Raw genomic sequence first — 14,857 nt, 5'->3', positions numbered from 1 at the left:
CATTGAATTCCCTCCCTCCTCCTGCTGAAATCTAGCAAGGAATGTCTTCCAGCTACCAAACCCTTCCAGCTTCTCAAATTTCCTTTCCTTCACTGATTCTTCTTTAACTAGCTGTTAGTGCAACGTCTCAGATGTCCTCTCCACCCTCTAGGTGTGGTTTAATAACAAAGGCTGGCATGCCCTGGTCAGCTTTCTCAACGTGGCCCACAACGCCATCTTACGGGCCAGCCTGCCCAAGGACAGGAGCCCCGAGGAGTACGGAATCACCGTCATTAGCCAACCCCTGAACCTGACCAAGGAGCAGCTCTCAGAGATTACAGTGTAAGCCACCACGGCCCCAGCCTCACCACTTTCTTGTTACCTTCTCCACTCTTTCCACATCCCAAGAGAATTCTCACCACTGTGAAGTGCTGGTTTGGATGGTAATGCTGTTTAGTCAGGCACATATGAACATATGACTTTCAAATAAGTGCCTCACGCCTCGCGTGCCAGACCTCTTGGTCATTCTTTCTCCCCCACATTTATGTGGAAAGTAAGTTTACATTTGGTTCCATTCCCTTTTGGCTCTTGATAGCAAGTTTCTGCTGGAGCTTATACAATTATTATCTTTGTTATGTGCAAAGCAGCTGCCAGGAACTGGCAAAGTTCAGTAAACCTTTCAGCTCCTTCAGAGTAATTATCTTAGATTCCAGGAATTTCCTCAGAAGAGCATACTTTGGAGATGTCGACAGAGCTTTGCTACCCTCACGCTGAGGCTCTTCTTGCACAGTTTCAGCCAGTGGAGACAGTGGTCTTGTGCGTTTTGTACTATGTTCACTCTATTTGAGGCCTACATGGAAGAGGGGTTGATAGGAGTGCCTTTGTTAGTGCAAACTTCTGCAAGGTTGTGGGGTTCTGATTTTACTATCCTAGCACATGCTGAGTGCCAGTGAACATGCAAGGGTCATCCACTAAAACTTGGGCCTTGGCTCCTTGGTGTCTTCCTCTGAACACCCTAGGGCCCTAGACTGTCTTCTGTTAATTCTCACTCAGCCACACTTTCGTGTGTCTCTTTCCAGTCATTTGTTCTAAGCTTACTACGTGTATGGATGATACGATCTGTAGTTTTATCAGGGCAGTGGCTACCACATAGGATACCTTTGTGGAAATTAGTAAAAGTGCTCTTTTCTGTAGGTGGACACTGTCCCATGCCAGGGGTTATGGCTTGTACATAAAGTTCAGGCTGACTTTAGCCCCAACTTATCCCTTAGCCAGATGCCTTATATTTGGTTGAGGAAAGGATAAATAGAACCAAGCCCCTGTACAACTTACCTGCCCTCTTTTCACTTAAATTTACATTATGAACATTTCCTTGTGTTATGACGTACTTCTTGAAAATGTGATTTAACAAGATGATGATTAACAAAAGATAAATCTCACAGACCATATGTCTGTCAGCATGGAAAATTCAAGAGACTCTATAGACAGATTATTAGAGCTAATAAGAGCATTGCAGTACATAAGATTAATATATACATATATTTCTATATACCATAAAAATAATTAGAGAATATAATAAAAAGAAATGTTGTCTAGAAATATTCACATGAAACAGAAAGGCAACCCACAAATACCCATTTAACCTTGGTCCATATGGATTAAGACAGTTTAGAGAAGTGACAGCTTCAGGGTAGAGAAGGGGAACCTGGAGGCCACCCCTGGGTAGGCATAAGGCCTTCCCAAACCCTGACTTTGTATCTTCTCCTCCTTCTGCTCCTTCCTCTTCATCGCCTTCTCCCTGTGTCTCTGGACCTGCTGCAGGCTGACCACTTCAGTGGATGCTGTGGTTGCCATCTGCGTGATTTTCTCCATGTCCTTCGTCCCAGCCAGCTTTGTCCTTTATTTGATCCAGGAGCGGGTGAACAAATCCAAGCACCTCCAGTTTATCAGTGGAGTGAGCCCCACCACCTACTGGGTGACCAACTTCCTCTGGGACATTGTAAGTGTCAGTTTATAGCGCCTCCCTCCCCTCCGTGGGCCCGAGGTGGAGCTTGTGTGTGCTCTGAAGGACCAGACCGAGTGGGGAGGGGTTCTCACCGTGCCAGGGCTGCTGAAAGGCACTGGGCCAAGGGCCTTGTGTATCTGTTGTCCCTTGACATCTTCTTAGAAAGGCACAGAACTAGGAGCCCAAAGCTAGGAAAGGCTGTGGGGTGCAGCTTAACAACTGGTGGATGGGGGCTCTCTGTGTCCTGCACCAAGGGGCCTCTGACCTGTCAAATAATCGCCGCACTGCAGGCATGAGCCTGGCCTTCCTGGAATCAGTCTGGCTCTGAGAAGGTAATACAAAGGGGTCTTTCACCCCAAATCCCCTTCTCAAATCCTGCCCCACCTTCAAAAGGGTAAGGGTAAAACTTCCCCTGTGGTAGGGTCACCAGATAAATACAGGACACCCAGTAAAATTTATTTTCAGACGATGAATAATTTGTAGTATAAGCATACCCATATCCTACTTCAAATATTGCACAGGACATATTTACACTAAAAACAAAACAAAACGAAACAAAAAAAATGGTTGTTTATCTGAAATTCAAATTTCACTAGGCATCCTAGATTTTAATTTGCCAAATCTGGCAACCCCAGCCAGTGGCCAAAGTAATCAGACCTTCACTATATCATATTAACCACCACTACAGTGAAAAATGAAGAAAAAATATTTATCAAATCAATAGCACACTATCGCCTTCCATACAACCAAGGTTGGTGGGGGTAGGGAGGGGTCAGGATAGGGTACCTTATTACAGGCTGCAGGGTCAAAGGAATTGGTAGTAAAGACCTAGTTATAATGTAGCAGGGATGATTATGACATCAACCCCAGTCTATTCTAGATGTCTTGAGTAGTGAAATCTTAACATTTTAAGACCAACATGAGCCTCCACTTCATGTGATGATAAGATATACCTACTGATGGAGACCAACACCAATGACCTTCTCTTCCATGGCTTTTAAAAATGATGGTGAATATTAGAATTCCTGAAGATATGATTTCTGTCTTACTCAGCTTAGTAAGCAGCTATCACTTAACAATACAAAACCAGAAATTATCAGTAGCAACTAAATTATTTCCTCTCTCTTCTGTCTACACGAGGAAACACTCATAAATCCATGGGGAGGAGGTCAGAGCCTGAAAGCCTCTCTTTGGATAAGAGCATCAATTGCAGGTGCCACATTGGCCCTGTGATTCTAATATAAAAGGAGCTAGGCCAACCAGCACTGAAAAGGTACTTAGAAAAGTGCTGGGGCTTTTAATTTTACTTTTTTTTTAAAGATGAGAAATAGAATTTACACTTGGGGCTGGCCCATGTGTGTGTGTGGGTGCGTGCACGTGCGGTTACAGGGATCTCTGAGCCTTCGGAGAGAGATGTAGCTAGGATAGAGTGGACATCTGAGGTGGGAGGTGATACTAGCTGGCAGGGCAATGAAGGGGTAGAAGATGGCAGGCACCATGTTAGCAGATTTTCGGATGCTCCAGAATTTTAAAGCTGGCCTGGAATCTGACCTCTGTGATCTATCATTTTGGAACTTAGTACTGCCTTTAGCCAGTGGCAAAAAAAAGTTGAATGAAGAAAAAAAATTATTGCTTATGTCATTCACTTAGCACATATATGATGTTTTAAATTCTTGTATGTGTCATCTATTTTTCTTTACTTTAAAATTTTGAAACAGTTACAGACTTATGGAAAAGTCGCAAGTACAGTTCAAACCTTTTTTTCCTGAGTCATTTGAAAGTAACTTCTCAAGAAGATGCCCCTTCTCATTTGTTTCTCTCTTCCTGTCTCTCTCTCTCACACCCCTCAGCACCTCCGATATGTACTTCCTAGAAATGAGGACACACCCCATACAACCGCAACACAAACTGTCAACACGAGGAAACCAGCTCTGATGTGTCACCACCACCTAATCCTCACACCCCACTCCTTTTTCGCCCATTGCCCCAGTGATGTCTTTCAGAGAAAAGGATCTAGCTCAGAATCATGCGTAGCATTTGATTGTGCTGTTTCTTTAGTCTTGTTCAGCCTGGAAGAGTTCCACAGTCTTTCATTAACACTCATGGTCTCGACACTGTTGAGGATTGCGGGCTGGTTATTTTGCAGAATGTCCCTTGGTCTGAGCTTGTCTGAGGTTTCCTCTTGCCCGGGTTGAGGGTGTGCTTCTTGGCAGCAGTATCATCGAGCAGTGCTATGTTCTCACTGCATCCTATCAGGTAGCTTCTGATTTCCATCTGTTCTGTTACTGATGATGTGCAATTTGCTCACTTAAAAAGGTGTCTGCTGAGCTTCTTTACTGTAAAACTACTCTTTTCCCCTCTATAATAAATACAAATTTCTGGTAGAGGCACTTCAAAGATATATAAATATCCTATTAATTATACAACTTTCCATTTATTCATCCATTTATTTATCTCTGTATGCAGTCATGGTTCCTGTGTTAATCAATGGACTATGATCCGAGACTATCATTATTTATTTTGATATTCACATTATCCTCAGTGTGGTCAGTGGGGGCCCCTTGAAGCTGGCTTCTGTATCGTCTTGACTCAGGTCCTCATTCCCCTAGAGCTCCTCCGTGCTCAATGGCACAGCAAGATATTCCAGGCTCATCCTTCCATTATCCCCAGTCCTACCCTCTCCCCAAGAAGCCCTGGTTCCTGCCAGTGGGAAGTGGCCCTCAGAAACCAAGATCTGTGTGCTAGATATGTTCATTGCCTCTGGAGCACTATTGGTCCCAGGCCTTCTCAGTGATAGAACTAGGGAAGATATGGATGTACACACACAGGTATGCACACACCTCTATCTGTAGTTCTCTATCTACCTACACATTGAACGCTATGAGCTCACCAAAACCAACTCTACAGGGCTCGTTCTAGTTTTTTATCTTTCCACATCTGTAACTCCCTTCAATAGTGAGACGCTGGCTTCTCTTACTCCCAACTCATTTATCTACCGGAGCTATACACCTGAACATCAACAGTGCTCAACTCTGCCACCATCCCTTCCCCATGTGGATGCCGTCCTCTCCCTGCTCCAGCTGCCTCTGCTGCGTGTAGGTCCTCCTCGTTCTGCTCTGGCTCTGATACCCTGCACCAGATCAGCCTCCTATAAGGATATCTTTCTCATCCCATTGAGGCCCCCACACCCCACACCAGGTTGCCTTCTGAGGAAGCCCTTCTCTGGTTCTTGTCCTGCTCCTGACAACTGTGGCTCCTCCCCTAACCCCACTGTTGCTGTCCCCTTTCTGTGCCCAGTGTAATGGCTGTAGGACTAAATTGTTTTAAAAGGGTATCATTATTTATTTGAGTTTTGTGAAGCCAGGAACTAGGCTTTAAGTTTTTCTGAATTCTGAAGACATGCTTAGAAGAATCAACAAAACTTTATGACCAGTTAGAGAGTGAGAGACCAGGCAGAATTTTGTAACTGATCCTTTCAAAAGATGCAAACTGAAGGTTCCCTTGGCAGGGAGGTAGGGCGCGGGCTGCGGTAGGAGGACTAGTGACAGCTTAACATATGTTTGCCAACCAAGAACTGTTTAACAAGCAAGTCGAATCAGAATCCCAGACCCTACGAACTGGAGAAGCCTGGCCCCACCCCTCATTTTGCAGAGCTGGAAGCAGGTCTGAGAGGTTAAGTGATTTTCTCTCCTCTTCTCTTTCTGAGATGAATTATTCCGTGAGTGCTGGGCTAGTGGTGGGCATCTTCATCGGGTTTCAGAAGAAAGCCTACACTTCTCCAGAAAACCTTCCTGCCCTTGTGGCACTGCTCCTGTTGTATGGGTAAGCCGTTTGGGCCATTAGCTAATGCCTCTGAAGAGAAACCCGGTGGTGGGGGTGGGGGATCATCTCCTGACAGAAAACCTGGGCTGTCCTGTGGTGGTGGCACCCGCAAGTTTAGCTTCCAGCCCCAGGTAGGGTCTGAGGCTGATAACCAGGGATCTGTCTAGCTTCTGTTTCTGACTCCACCGACAGAGGTATCTCTGAGGCCTGGTCCGGTCAGCAACAATGAGAGAAGTCCCACATGGTCTGAATCTTCTACTCAAACTGAGGCCTTGACCAAAACCTGGGGGTCAGCCATTCCCCAGCTCCTCACCCAGCTCTGACTCTCACTCATCTGTGGCCAATCTGTCCACCTCAGCGTCCCCATGTGAACTGGCCAAGAGTTACCGCACACAGTAGAAGACTCTGACCAAAAAGCTCCTCCTGGGTCAGGGACAGAGGATGACACAGGGGTTACATCAGCAGAGTTACAGGGCCCAGCATGCAACTTTCTTTCCCACATGTGTAACTTTGAATGAGTAATACATCCATCTGGGCCTCAGTTTCCTCATCTGTAAAATGAAAATAGTGATCCTGGTCCTTCCTCTGTGGGCCAGTAGAGCCTTGCCAGAGCACTGGTCTCCACATATCTCTCTTGGAAATAGAGAATTTGGGAACCAACCTGACTGTAAGCTGTGAAGATGAGCTCGCTGGGACCCTTGGCTGGGCTTTGCTGACCCAGGCTAGAGTGGGAGGTGTTGCAGGGTGGAGAACCCACCTGTGAGTTGTACAGGGCTTTGTAGTTTACAGAGTACATACACAGCTAGCAGCCCATTTGCTCCTCACAAAACCCCATGAAGTGGTCAGGGCAGGCATCATTATCTCCATTTAAAGTTGAGGCACAGAGACCAACAAATAGAGTATCTCTCTGGTCCCCTGGGAGTCTGGCCAGTTCACACATATCACCTCAGGTGTAAGGGTAGTGCATTATATTTAGATGTATTGCAGATGGAATGGAAAGTAGAACTCCATTGCTCTGAGTTGTCTCATTTCACACAGATGGGCGGTCATTCCCATGATGTACCCAGCATCCTTCCTGTTTGATGTCCCCAGCACAGCCTATGTGGCTTTATCTTGTGCTAATCTGTTCATCGGCATCAACAGCAGTGCTATTACCTTCATCTTGGAATTATTTGAGAATAACCGGGTGAGCATCACTTTCTTGGCTTTTGTGTTTGATCAGTAGGATAGCAGAATATGTGTTGGTCAAGCAGAGCCAGGGGCAAGTGTCATACATGTAGCAGCTGAATGCAGATGAGTACCACTTTCTTCCTCCCCACCCTTGACCCCCCCCTGCCTGCCTGCCTGCCTGCCTTCCTTCCTTCCTTCCTTCCTTCCTTCCTTCCTTCCTTCCTTCCTTCCTTCCTTCCTTCCTTCCTTCCTTCCCTCCCTCCTTCCTTCCTTCCTTCCTTCCCTCCTTCCTTCCTCCCTCCCTCCCATCCTTCCTTCCTCTTTCCTTCTTCTCCTCCCTCCTCCCTCCTTCCCCACTCCTTCCTTCACTCTTCAGTTCTTCCTTCCTTCCTTCTTCCCTCCTTCCCTTCCTCTTTCCTTCTGCCCTCTCTCCTATTTTCCTTTCTTCCTCCCTCCATCCCTCCCTCCCTCCTTCCTTCCTTCTGCCTTCTTTCCTCCTATAAACTCCTTTTTCATTTCTGTGCTCTGAGTGAAATTGTTTTCTGTGTTTATTCTGCAAGCAAAACTTTATTCTTGCAATAAACTTTAAGCTTTGCTTACTCTTTCAGAAAGGTTTCCTTAGGGACTTTGGGTGTTGGGTTTTACACACACACACAATACATTTGGGTGATTTCAAAATCTAAAAAGAATAAAGAGGCATACAATAAAAAAGTCTCCTTCCTACCCCTGTTTCCCACTCACCCAGTTCCCTTCTCCAGAGGCAAACTCTTATTTGAGCTTCCTGTGTGCTCTGGAGACACATCAGCAAATCCCCATACGTCCTTTCTCCCACTTTCTTATGGAAATTGTAACACTCTGACATATACTATTCCTTGGGCAAGTTATCTTGAGGAAGAGATTGGGGATTCTCCATGCTGAATGCCTCACTTTTATGAGCTGCCAAGCCCAGTTGTCCCTTCCATCTGACCTCCCCCTGTCCAGAGACAGATGGCCAAACGGAATCATAAAAAGAGGCAGGAAAAAAGAAGGCAGTCGCTGCAGGGCTGTCTTTACACTCCACACTCCCAGTCCCCACCACTGTGTCTGAGTCCTGGCTGTGGCTGTCCTTGGAACATTTGCCTCCCCACGTGTCTGTGTCCCCAGGCGCCTCAACCTTTCTTCTCCTCATTAGCTCTTCCCAGTTCAGAGGGTGGGACCAGCCAGCACATCTGCACTGCTGCCCTGCGGCGCCCACCTCCACCCGCCTCTGGGCCCCGCTGGGGAACACAGGACAAATCTGTGCAGAGTCTCCACCGTAAACCGCCCAGACCTGTGGCCCCTGAGACTGACTCTTTCCAGATCTTGTTAGGGTTTCTGTGGCCGCTAGGCAAGTAATGAAGCCTCATCTGTCCTATGAAATTCAGCATGTCGGAGTCAGACTCCGGAAAGCCGGGGGATAAGAACACAACCCCAGCAGATGGCCAGAGCCCCCAGGTGATTGAAAACGCTGCTTTGCGGAGCTGTGTTTGTCACAGCCCACTAAGTCTTAAGAGAGTGTTCCTTCAGAATAATTAAATAGCAGCTTAAAGCAACTTAGAACATTTTCCCCTCTGCGGCTGCACCCATTTAGCCAACATTTGCTAAGCACCCGCCTCCAAAAAGCTGGTATTTTCATGTAAATTATCAGATACACAGCTGCTGCGGAAACCCCCAGTATCCCACAGGAGGCTCCCCAGCTCCCAGCAGCTGCCGCCCCTGCACAGTCAGGAGGTCTTTACCAGCTGAACACCATGTGCTGGGTGTGCTGATATAAACAAGCATGGACCACTCGTCCTGCCCTCCAGAGGCTCCCGTTCCAGTCCGGAAAGGACCTGCCCACCAAGTTTGCAACTGATATAAGCCAGTGTATGATCCTCCATAATACAGTGTGTGACAGAGCATCAGAGGAGCGAGGCGGATAACACGCTGCAGGCCAGAGGCAGTGGGAAGAGCCAGGCTGCAGGGGCTGGGGGAGCCGTGGTGGAGGAAGTCCAATTTCAGCCTGTAGATTTCTTTATTTTATTTTATTTTATTTTTTGAGACGGAGTCTCGCTCTGTCGCCCAGGCTGGAGTGCAGTGGCCAGATCTCAGCTCACTGCAAGCTCCGCCTCCCGGGTTCACGCCATTCTCCTGCCTCAGCCTCCTAAGTAGCTGGGACTACAGGCGCCCGCCACCTCGCCCGGCTAGTTTTTTTGTATTTTTTTTTAGTAGAGACGGTGTTTCACCGTGTTAACCAGGATGGTCTCGATCTCCTGACCTCGTGATCCACCCATCTCGGCCTCCCAAAGTACTGGGATTACAGGCTTGAGCCACCGCGCCCGGCCAGCCTGTAGATTTCTGTTAGCCCATTTAATAAATAATGAAGTGCCTACTCAGAGCTAATCATTCTGCAGGTATTTAGGAAGAACACAAAAATAATTAGGACTCAATGCCCACCCTCCAGGGGCCCCCTGACTAGCAGAGAAAGTAGGCAGATTTTTAAAAAATTAATCATGGGAATGTGATAAGTGCTGGGAGAGAGGAATGGATACTTTCTCATGGGAATCTGGGAAGGCTTATAGGAGAAGGCACTCTCTGAGCCAGCTATCTAAAGAAGAACAGGAATCTTTCAGAAAGCAGAAGAAAAAAGAGCATTCTTTCCTGCTTGGAGCAATAGGTAACAGCCTGCACATGCCCTAGCCTAGAGGCCAAAGAGCAGTGATTCCAGAAAGAGTGGGCAGACAGCGGGTAGGCGGGGAAGGATGAGGTAATGTGGGCACAGGTGTGGAAGCTGGAGAGAGAGGAGGTTGTGGGACAGGGATGAGCCAGATGGAATGGACAGCAGTGGCCCAGCCAGGAGCTATGCTGTCCTTGTACCCCTCAGTGTCCCTTCTATTTTCTCAGGGGAGGCTCTGCCCAACATGCCAAGTCTGACCACTTGAAAACAAGTCCCTGGCTTAACACAGACCCCAGAGAGAGTCTCCAGCCCTCCTCTCCCTAGACAATGGTAATTGCCCCATGAGGGGCTGAAAAGCTGAACTGGAGATGGCTCAGGGCCTGCTGTCCCCCTGCAGCTGTTGTTAACAAACGCCTTGGAGGGCTCCTGTTGTTTCAAAGTGAGTCTGCAGGGAGAGCTCCCTAAGTGGACAGCAGGAGAGCTGCAGCTTCTCTGCACATTCCTGCTGTCACCCCCCCAGTCACCTAGGGGAGGGGTAAGGACAGTAATGCAGGTTCCTCACAGTTAGCTTCGGTGCCCACATGGTACTGAGCATAGTAAATGTTTAGAAGATGCTGCCTGGCTAGATGAAGGGGCAGCTCCTGCCCACTAGACACTTGCAGGGAGCCTCAGTCCTTGATTGGCCATTTAATTGATTAGTTCCTTGGCCTGGCCTGAGGCACTGCTTATATGTACTTCATGACATCCACAGCAAACCCATTATGCTCTGCTGGACAAATCCCTCCAGTGGCCAGTCTGGCTGCAAGGACTGTCCGTCTGCAGGCCTTCCCCTGTGCTGTCCTGTGAGAGTATCTGGGCCCCACCCTGCTGAAGAGAGGGGTGGGTGGGCTTTGCCCCATTTCCAACAGTCCTAATTCTCTGTTTCAGACGCTGCTCAGGTTCAACGCCGTGCTGAGGAAGCTGCTCATTATCTTCCCCCACTTCTGCCTGGGCCGGGGCCTCATTGACCTTGCACTGAGCCAGGCTGTGACAGATGTCTATGCCCGGTTTGGTGGGTGGTAGCCAAGGCCTGTGGAGGATGGGCCCTGGGTCCAAAGCTGGGTGGGCTACCCGGGGGGGCTTCTGCATCAGACTGCGGCAGGGGCTGGTGCTGGGAGGGGACCTTGTTGGGCTGGAAGAGTCCTGCCAGCTAGAGGGGATTAGGGTGCCTCTGTTTCCATGGCTAGGGAGCCACAGGAGGGATGGAGGGCAGCCCAGATGAGGCAGGTGTTTGGCTCTTGCTCAGTTCCCACACAAGGCCTGGTCTAGTGGGCTGTGTGCAGTGGCCAGGTCTGTGGGGTGAGCCGGGGCGGCTGAAGTGGACTCAATTCTTGTTGATGCCCAGGTGAGGAGCACTCTGCAAATCCGTTCCACTGGGACCTGATTGGGAAGAACCTGTTTGCCATGGTGGTGGAAGGGGTGGTGTACTTCCTCCTGACTCTCCTGGTCCAGCGCCACTTCTTCCTCTCCCAGTGGTACGTCCATGCCACACCCTGGGGTCAGTGGGCAGCTCAGGCCACCCGGGACTGGACCTTACACCCACACAGTTATCTCTTTCCTCAGGAGCCCCACTCCACGATGTTTTTTTTACATTCTCAAAGCCTGGCTTTTCTCCAATAATACAAGTAGGGAATCGGGTTAAAATGGCACATTCAAATACGTGAAGAGCATCCTCTTTAAAATATTTAAAATGCAGTGCTATTAATTTCAATTGCTGATATTTAATCCTTCTCATTTAATTACCAAATGTGTATTTTGATTAGATGATAGTATTGCAAATAACAATGGTTACGGGATATCCAAAGTACTAGGAAATAGACTAATGTATTTATGAGAGAACGGACATAGCAGGCCCCTTTGCTAATTAGAGATTTGGGAGCATGGGAGTAACATGGGAGCCATGTGGAGGGGTGCAGGCAGTGATCATGCCCTCCCACCCCTGGAGGAAGGTGGGTAGCCGCCAACCCTGACTCTTGACCAGGGCTTCTCAAATGCCAGGTTAGCTGGCAATTGCCATTCTTCCGCAGGCTCTTCCTGAAGCTGGGTGGGCCCCTGCCTCACTCCCTTTTCAATCCCGGCCTACCTTTATTGTCCTTACCCAGGGGCCTGAATTGCCAAGCAGCAGCCCTTCCTAGCAAGCTTTCCCCGATAGTGTTTTGTTTCTTAACTTTTCCTCCTCTCGGGCTGAGTGTGGTCACCTGTAAATAGATTCCAAGGACTTGGTTTTATGTTTTGATCCACAGGGAATTGATTTATTGGAAATGAATCTGCCTCCCTACTCACAGGACTGTGAGAGGTGAATGAGATCACAGGTGTCAACACATTCTGATGAAACAGGATACACAAGCAGTTCTAGTTATGGGAGACAGTGTCAGGAATTGTTGTCCTTGGCACCCTCAGCCCTTGCAGACCCTCTCTGCAGCCTTGGCCACACCTTTTAGAGGCCTTTGTGTGGGAGAGAGCGGGTCAGGAGGTTGACTACCCAAATTGACTCATTAGCTTCAAACTCTGATGTCAACACATTTGAATGAGTCCTGCCTGCTTTAGGACCTAAAGAGGACCAAAGAAGTACACCATAGTCCCTGGCTTCCAGAAGGTCAGGGAGAGTTTCAAAGAAGAGGCTGTGTCTTTAAGGATGGGGAAGATTCCATTTGGTGGGGCAGGAGGAGGAGGACATTGAGGGACTGGAAACACATGCGGAGGCTGGGAGACGGGAATGACCAATAGGACTGGGAACAAGGGGGAGATGCCAATTGCAGACAGACGAGTTAGTGCAAGAGGTAAGTGAGAAGGGTAGGTGGGGCTGGATTGCAGGGCTGTAACTACAGCTGCAGAGGGAGGGCTTCAACCTCCAGCTGATGGAGAACCACAGGTTTTGAGGCATGAGGTAGCCTGATGACAACTCTGTTTTGGAGAGGTGGAGTTGGCAGGGCAGACTGGAGGAAGTGGAAGGCTCGGAGGTTAGTAACTACCCCTTACTGAGTGCTTGCTGTAGAGGAAGGGTTTTAGTCCTGACGGTGCTCCCAGACCCTGAGTCTTTACTCTGTGCCAGGCACTGTGCTGAGTTTATCTTCAGCACAATCCTGTGAGACAGGTATTGTCACCCCCCTCCTCATCACATGGTTGAAGGAGGCAAGGTTCAGAGGTCCAATGCCCAAGATCACACATGAGGGGGCCAGGACTGGAACCCACGGCTGACTCTGGACATGAGCACTTGACCTCTCTACCTAATGCCTAATGTCTCTCCTGCTGGGAGCCCTTTTTAGAATTTAAGTCTTAAAGGATGGAAGCCCAGAAGGAAGCAAAAGCAAGGAAATGAAAGAGAGGTCCAATGGAAAGGACAGTGCCAAGGATACTGTACAGCCAGCCCAATCCTGACCCCTTTTCCTCATCTAGGATTGCTGAGCCCACTAAGGGGCCCATTGTTGATGAAGATGATGATGTGGCTGAAGAAAGACAAAGAATTATTACTGGTGGAAATAAAACTGACATCTTAAGGCTACATGAACTAACCAAGGTAAGGGAATGGGTATGAGTTTGGAGGTGCTGGTTAGATCCACAGTTGGCATGATGTTGCTGTTTTCCTTCTATAGATCAATTTATATGCTTATGCAAGCAATTTGGTTTCCTAATTTTATGTGGGGTCATCATCTCTGTGTTATAGCTTGTCTTCCAAGAACATCTAATTCCAATGTGTGTTCCCTGCTATTCATCTCAGGCACTGACACAGGGCCTCAGCGAGAATCACTCCAGCTGAGCATTGTTCACTTTTCTGTGTTCCGTTTCTACAGAGCATGGGTCAGCTTCGAGATGTCTCAGTACTCACCGCACCTCTGTGCCTGCCCATGTCAATATGTAACCTCTTAGTGCTGGCAGTTTTCTCCTAAACCATCTTTGCTCTTTGTTCCCTCTTCCCCTCCTTGCTCTAACCCTGTCTCAGTTCTAAGTCTGGTTTCTTCATATCTTGCAGATTTATCCAGGCACCTCCAGCCCGGCAGTGGACAGGCTGTGTGTCGGAGTTCGCCCTGGAGAGGTGGGTACTCTGCAGACCACGGGTGAAAGGCTTCTGAACATCAGCTCTTGTGCCTGCCTCTCCTCCCTGTAAGGCAGAGATATTCAGTAGGAACATAATGCCATAATGCAAGTCACATATATAATTTTAAATCTTTCACTAGCCACATGAGAAAAGTAAAAAGAAAATAGGTAAAATTAATTTTACCAGTATTTTTTTATTTTACTCAATATATCCAAAATATTATCATTTCGACATGTAATAGAAAACCTTATTAATGAGATATTTGACAAGTTTTTGTTGTTTTTAAGTCTTTGAATCTTCACACTCAGGGCCCATGTCAATTGGGACTTAGATGTGTTTCAAGTGCTCAGTAGCCACACGTGGCTCGTGGCCTCTGATGCAGCCCAGGTCTAAAATGCCTCCCCCAGCTCACACACTTACCCTAGGGTCTGACATTTTAGACCTTCTTGGTCTCGAGGGCCAGGCTAGCTCTGTGTTTTTTCCTAGTGCTTTGGCCTCCTGGGAGTGAATGGTGCTGGTAAAACAACCACATTCAAGATGCTTACTGGGGACACCACAGTGACCTCAGGGGATGCCACTGTAGCAGGTAAAAGGTGAGTGTCCTGCTCCTCCTGTCTCAGGGAGTCTCTCACAGGTCCTGGGCATTGTCCCTCTCCCAGAATAGGAAGGGTGATCATCAGACCCTATACTAGGGTGGCTCTGAGGCCCTGAAAGATGTGTACAGAGAAGGAGGCCTCCCAGAGAGCGTGGCCCAAAAAGCCCAACAAATAGACCCACTGAAAAATTGAACTGAATTGTGATGGTTAAGAGATTCCTCTGTTGGGATGGATTCTTGGAAAGACCAAGGAAGCACTAAGTGTGTGGTTCTTAATCGCTTAGAGGTCATGGAACCTTTTAAGCATCCAATGAACATTTGTAGCCTATTCCTATAAAAACACACCATTGCTTCCCATTACCTCCCTCCACACATTTTTGAGAAAGTTTCAGGGAATTTACTCAGCCCTGGGTCACATTTATGATCCTGCAGGAGCTCTTGGATCCCAGGTTAAGAACCCCTGTGATGAAGCATCCTTCCTCTGGGTTGAGTTTCTAGATAGGGGCTCATTCATGCGCCCTTGCGGTAGCTTAACCT

General features: G+C 48.0%; 1 protein-coding gene across 2 annotated transcripts in view; it reads left to right on the top strand.

Moving 5' to 3' along the window:
• Positions 1-14,857, top strand: part of ABCA4 (ATP binding cassette subfamily A member 4) — a 128,485-nt gene that overhangs the window by 99,662 nt on the left and 13,966 nt on the right. For both annotated transcript variants that reach the window (XM_050807257.1, XM_050807247.1), the window contains exons 35-43: positions 152-321; positions 1,801-1,978; positions 5,691-5,806; positions 6,845-6,992; positions 10,578-10,701; positions 11,035-11,164; positions 13,086-13,206; positions 13,660-13,722; positions 14,212-14,318. In XM_050807257.1, coding sequence (XP_050663214.1) covers positions 152-321; positions 1,801-1,978; positions 5,691-5,806; positions 6,845-6,992; positions 10,578-10,701; positions 11,035-11,164; positions 13,086-13,206; positions 13,660-13,722; positions 14,212-14,318 — 1,157 coding nt within the window. The remainder of the gene's footprint in view (positions 1-151; positions 322-1,800; positions 1,979-5,690; positions 5,807-6,844; positions 6,993-10,577; positions 10,702-11,034; positions 11,165-13,085; positions 13,207-13,659; positions 13,723-14,211; positions 14,319-14,857) is intronic.

The sequence above is a fragment of the Macaca thibetana genome, chromosome 1 (assembly GCF_024542745.1).
Source record: "Macaca thibetana thibetana isolate TM-01 chromosome 1, ASM2454274v1, whole genome shotgun sequence".
In the NCBI taxonomy this organism is placed as follows: domain Eukaryota; kingdom Metazoa; phylum Chordata; class Mammalia; order Primates; family Cercopithecidae; genus Macaca; species Macaca thibetana.
This window is presented reverse-complemented; position numbering and strand designations above follow the sequence as displayed.